This window comes from Haplochromis burtoni, unplaced genomic scaffold (assembly GCF_018398535.1).
Source record: "Haplochromis burtoni strain Fernald_Lab_line unplaced genomic scaffold, NCSU_Asbu1 Contig_32, whole genome shotgun sequence".
Classification (NCBI taxonomy): Eukaryota; Metazoa; Chordata; class Actinopteri; order Cichliformes; family Cichlidae; genus Haplochromis; species Haplochromis burtoni.
The window spans coordinates 1,855,388-1,861,970 of record NW_024582393.1 but is presented as its reverse complement, the minus strand read 5'-3'; the positions used below and the strand labels follow the sequence as shown (position 1 = coordinate 1,861,970).

Here is a 6,583-nt window from a genome sequence, read left to right as displayed (position 1 = left end):
ACACACACACACACACACACACACACACACACACACACACACACACACACACACACACACACACACACAGCAGAGGGGCCTTGGAGAGAGGAAGGCCTGGATTAGTCCCTGGGTGTGATTTGCTCTACACTTCGTTGCAGCTCAATTATTCCAGACAATTAGACTGGAGTCTGCCTCTACAGACCACCCGACTCGCTGCTGACCTTGTGCCAGCAGGCAGCCCCTGTAGCTCGCGCACAGACACTCACACACGCTGAAAATAACCCTGACTCCTGACCTTCTCTGAATTTTGTCAGAATTAAAGCGTTTGTGCCCTCATCAGCTTTCCCTGCAGCCTTGAAGGGTTTTGCCGTTGCTGTTGTTGATTGTGGTGGATTACTGTGACTGTTTGGAGAAGCTTACCTTCCGGCGCTCACATAATCTTTTCTGTGCTGTAGCAGAAAGTCTTTGAGCTTGGTGATGTTCGTGATCTGCCAAGATAAAGTGAGAAGTAGCATTACTCGACCCCATCACCGTCATGTCAACAAGTCTTTAAATACGCAGTTGCACCTTCAAATATGTTAATTTTGGTCAACATTGGTTTTTTTCCCCTTTTTTTTTTCAGACATGTATGAGGAAACTATTTTCTCCCAGCTACAATCCAACAGAGCCAGAGTAAATGCATAACTTTACATTTATTGGAAGTGACAGGAAACCAGTGTCCTTCTATCTCTGTGAATTCTCAATATTTACTTATGACAATTCATCAACTCCAGGACATACAAAAATCAAACCAGCAATTTGCCCGTCAAACAGCTCTCATAAATAAAACCAAGGGCTTACAGAGCATACAGAGCACTGACAGAGCCATTTCCAATAAGCTTTAAATTTATGATCTGTTGCTATTTATCACAGAGAGAAAGTCCAGGAGTGTGTGTGTGCAAAGGGAAACCAGAGGAAACTTGGTTCAATCCAATATTTGCTCGTGTAATTCAGTCAAATATTAAAAAAGACCAAATTGCTTCCCTGTCCACAGACTTCTGCTGGCAGGCTACAAGAGGGTGTGAAAGCACACACAGCAGGCTCTGTTGGATCCACAAGAAGACAGAACTGAGACAGGCGCAGGACTGAAAAATGACACAATGAGTTTGACTGTGACAGCGAGCACAGAGCATGGGGGATTATTTTGATAGCATAACGACGCTGTCTTCAGCCTTCACTTTTTCACCCTAACAGCCTCAATTATCAAATTGCTTTGGCTGTAAAGAGTAACCTGGCACCAGTCGTCTAATAATGTCTCTAAACATTCATTCCTAGCGTCACAGTGACTTAAAGCGGTGTTTTATTTGAGCTGACGTTTGAAAAATGACTCGTTTGTCAGGGCATAAAGAAGGTGTTGTGATAAACAGAGCCGAGCAATTTGTTAGAAACCCAGAAGTCCTTCTCTGGTTTAGAGGGTGACGTACGACACTGCCGTGGGGGGCATGCTAACGCAGGCAAGGACAAGGCAGGCTGACCCCCGCTAATAATACAATTATTTGTGAGGTCAGGAGTTAATTGATGTTCAGTGCAGTTGAGCTTGGAGGGTTCAGGGAGAACAGAACCGTACTTATAGTTTAAAGTCATTCAGATCAGCATTAGTTACTAGTTTAGAGCCTATTCCAAACATGCCTGTTTGAAATTGGCTCTAGTAAATCTCTAGTTTTACTGTTGCAGCATTCTCAATCAATCACTGACCAACCATAATTATGACTGTACACACTTAAAGTCTAGAAAATATCGCATGGGAGCAGACGGCAATAATGTTTGGGTGAGCATCATCGTGTCATGTGACATTTTATGATGCAACTCATTCAGTATTATATCTGTAATCAAACTTTAATGTTACATCATAAATGTATATTATTTTAATATATTCTTCATTTGACATGATTATAATGTCTAAATATGACATCTAAAAATGTTTTTAATATTATTACAACCACTCTTGTTCGGTAAATTTGACAGTATCTTGACTACCAAACAAAAGACCTATGATTAAAACACAGGTGTTTGTCAGTTATCACAATAATAACAGACCTTTTTTCAGATGCCTGATCAGAATAATATTGAAGCACAACTTCAAAAGGACTCCTGTGACACTGTTACATTAATCTGCATATGTAACAGTCGGCGCTTCCCTTAACTGACAAATCAGTGCTTTCACTTGACTTAAAATCCTTAACACATTCTGAATTCACCTCATCTCTGGAGCTAACGCAGTTAATATGACCACTGTTAAAACAAATACAAAAAATACAATATAAAATGGCCCACGACAATGTTAAGACGATGCATGGAGAGGAAAAAGGTAAAAATCCCTTTTTAGGCAACTACTACAAACAGAATACACTCAGTACCTTGACAGTTGTAGTATATAATGCTTAAGTGAGGACAGGATGATGTCTTGTTAATAGCTGCACTGGCATAATAAGCCATTTGCAATGCACCACACTGTTGACCGTGTTTCTGAAACATTCCCACACTGTAGAGGTTCATGAGCCATCCTTCCAGCTTGCTGTTTGGAGGGTATTAATTGGACACAGCCATCTTTGCAACACAGTCTTATTGCAACCATTTAGATGAATTATATTAATGACATGAAGTAATACGTAGAGTCACGGACTGCTCTTTGAAGTTAATCAAACACATGCAAAGAATCCTTCATATAATTAAAATCTAGCATGTCAGTGAATAAGACTGGTTATCATTGTAACAACCTTTATACGTTTTTTATAGCTTTGAACTGCAAACAAGCTTGGAAACAAGATCTTACAGCAAAAATTGGACTGTTTGGTTTTTGTTTTTTTAATTAAAAGTTGCTTTGTGTTGTAGCTGTAACATTTCAACTCGTTCGTTGTGGTTTAGAGTCTTTTGGTATGATTTTGTGAGGAACAAATAAAGTGAAATGTTATGTCTAAGTTCCTAAATGAAACACAGAGATATTTATGTAATCTAGACTTGAAATTAGAAAATATAAACTCCTCCACACCAAGAACGATTTGGCTTGTCTTTACTATAAACTGTTTCCTGCTTGCAATTAACACTCGGTTTCAGCTTTGTACAAAGTTTATCTGACTACAAACCTCTACTCGTGGTACTACACCTTTTTCACCAGCAGGCAGTGCTAAGCCCAAAGCACTGGAACACAGTGGAAGGTCTGTGTGTGTGTGTGTGTGTGTGTGTGTGTGTGTGTGTGTGTGTGTGTGTGTGTGTGTGTGTGTGTGTGTGTGTGTGTGTGTGTGTGTCTGTTGTGTGTTGTGGGGGTGCTGGGGAGTGTCAAAGACTGCTGCTCTGGGGGTTGAGCTGCCTCCTGTGTGTATACATTGGAGCTTGGATTCCCAGCACAACCTCAAGGGTTTGCAGGGGGTCAGAGGGATCAATTGCTCTTGTAACGTAAGACCTTAAAGAGCAAGTAATTCCTGAACAATGAGGAAGGGGGTGGCCTTGTGCATGCGGCTCACCACATATGTGTATGCATAGGTACGCGTGAGCGTGTGTGTGAGTGTAACGTGTAGCTGCCGCAGGTGTGTGTGAGGCAGAGCTCGCAGGGAAGGCAAGAGGAGACAGTCTGCCGGGCTATATCTAATCTCGTCATCATCAAAGACCCCCACTTTACCTCCTCACTTTCTCCTTCCCCTTGGTTCCCTCCAGCTCTGACTGAGCCCAAACAAACCATCAGGGGGGATTATTATGAGGAAGAAAAGAGAAAAGGCTTAGCTAGCAGATTTTCTAAAGAGCCTGGATAGCTCTTTGTTTTGTTTAATCCAGGTAACTGACAGAATTTGATGATGACTGCCCTGCTTTGGTTCGAGTCCCTGTGTGTCCTGACTGTGGGCTATCCATACTGACGCCACGTTATGTTGTGTTTAGGAATGTGGCCCTGATGCAGAGAGGATGCTTCAGAGGAGAACGCTGAGCCACATGTTGACTCTATTATCATGTTTATGTCTGACTCTCTAATGGGCTGAGTTTTGTCTTCTCATGTCTATTCACAGTTAGGAAGCTTTAGCCAGCTCTATAAACAAACAAGGAGTAATCAAAGAAAGCTTTTAAGAATATTTACCAACTGGGTCCTCGACCCTTTTAATATGTGCTAAAGTTGTATTAATCTGTCACGAGTGTAACCGGCCAATTCACTTCGATACAAAGATGTGGAAAGCAGCGCTTGCATGCAGTCTCGGTGCTTCTTCATCTACCGTCACACAGGTCAGATCAAGGATGGATTTGAAAAGTGACGGAGAGTCTGAATCATATATTAGAAATTTTCAAATACTGAGGAATATCAGCCAATGTATAGTCTGCGGTAAAGAGTACAAAGCTGAAATGACCACATTACCGCTATTGTATTTTACAACTGTGTCACATTTCTCCCCTTCAAGACAGATGGAAAGCATTCAGCAATCATCTCTGTTCAATCACAACTTGTAACGGTCCTGCTGCTGGAGCTTAGTGAGACGGACTGAGTCAGTGGCAAAACTATCGAGGAAGGTTTACAGCCTGCCTAAACCGATTTCAAGCATGCATTCAAAGCCATCATATCTTAATAATCAATTTCATATGAAACAGATGTGAAGGGCGGGGCTGTAACATTTCACTAAAACACAAATGGACAACACGGGACAAAAAATTAATTAATAAACAAAAGGCAAAGCTGGCAGCTGAAGAGAAGGTGACGTTAAGCATGTGAGATAAACAGAACTGTTTTTAAAAAAGGACACCACATAATATAATAGATACATACAGTATCTACCATTAGATTCAAAATATTGTTGTGTAAGTATTTGTATTTACTGATATTCCTTAGAGAGCATACTTAATCACGTTTTGTGATTATTTCAGCATGTTTTTGAATTGTAAGACCATCTCTCTTTTGTTTACTTAAGTCCGGTCAAGTTGCCTTGGTTGGACTGACGCAAACCTGTGTCTGTTTTTCAGAACTGCCAAAATATTATCACAGCGAACTGGAATTATGGTTTGCAAGTCCACGTGTTTGTTTCAGCCCAGGAGGAAATCTTATATTACACTTTATTAATGTTCAATATTCATATACAATATAATGCAAACAGTACTGCACACAGTGGGTCATAGAAGAGTAAGAAACGTACTGTCCACATTGGCATCCCCTGGTGAAACAAGTAAATAAAAGAAAGCTCACCCCTGCTTAGGACAGCAGGATACACATGCTGAAATCCTGACAACAAAAGGAAATAAATCAGCAAAATCACTAGCTCTATAACTTAGATGTACTTAATGTGCATCTCCTGCCAACCTGGTATCAGTTGTCATGGTCATTATAATAAATACGTTTTTCCCCTGCATACAGTAGCACTGAAAACACCTAAAAAGTACCAGAAATGCAATTTCAGAGTAAGTGACACTGCAACTTTCCTTCAGTGTATTATACATCACTGAATTGATATAATTCACTTCCAAAAAAGAACCAAAAACAAAACCACTTGAGTTAAACTTTAGTTTCAAAAACACGAGCAAGAAAAAGACATAATCTATAAAGCCAGAAAACACTTCAGTGATTTAATAAAGCAAAGTAATTTGCGGAGTGCATGGAAAATCCAGACGTTTGATTGGAGTCAGATTCTCACAGTACTGGAAAACTCAAACCTACTTGAGTCTTTACCTCTAAGACAGTAAACAAACTCGTCTTTTGACCTTTGCTTTAAAAACAAAACTGAAACAGTATCATCTGCTTTAGTTTTATTTTGTGCATTCAGTATCAATGTGAAATGACAACAAATAATGAATACCCCATGACTTATTTCCACATTTTATCCTGTAACAAAAGGCCCAATTGTATTCTTTATAGTTGTCATTTGCTTAAACAGATAAGTACACATCTGTTGGAGTTTCATGGCTCAGATTTTAGTGTTAAGAGTGGTGAATGCAGTCTGCTGTCATTAGTATTGGGAAATCGCAACATTTGCCTAATGATAATGCCGTAAGACAGTATTTAAAGTGTCCACAGCTGCTGCTTGTTCATCTCTAACAATCGTGTCTACAGAAAAGCAATGACTGCCTCATGACTTAGAGCTTGTCATGCATCTGTAAAACTGCTTTTAACCACTTTTTGCTCGTTAGTTTCATTTTCATGAGTCCTTCCAAACCTTTTGTTGCGTGCAGTAAAACAAAGATCACGATCCTGCTCAGGGCTGACAGCAGATGCCTCAAAATTCAATTTGCCTGGCTTTCATGGGAAAACAGTGCAGAGATTAGGCCAACTGGTAAAAGAGACCATTTAGCAGCACTGTTCATCTGAGCGTGATCCCTGCAAATCGCTCAGCATAGACTTGGCTTAGGCAGCTATATGAGACCGCGTTTTACCTTTTGTGTTGTACTTTGGTAACGTGATGAGCAGAAGCATAATATAAAATTACTGACTGCAAACTTGCAAAATGTGGCTAAATAAGGCGCTACCATTGCTTTAGTACATATTATGTACAATATCAATTCTTTTATTTTTCACTGATCTGGCTTTTAGGCTTTTTAACATCCCTATGATAAATGTTTTACCTTTCTTTGACTGCCAATTACTTTTACTTCTACAAAG

The 6,583-nt window shown here is 40.0% G+C and overlaps 1 protein-coding gene across 1 annotated transcript in view; it reads right to left on the bottom strand.

The window, feature by feature from the left end:
• stx18 (syntaxin 18) overlaps window positions 1-6,583 on the bottom strand; it is an 18,103-nt gene that overhangs the window by 7,666 nt on the left and 3,854 nt on the right. Inside the window, exon 2 of the mRNA XM_005918597.3 lies at window positions 403-470. Within this exon, the coding sequence (XP_005918659.1) occupies window positions 403-470 (68 nt within the window). The remainder of the gene's footprint in view (window positions 1-402; window positions 471-6,583) is intronic.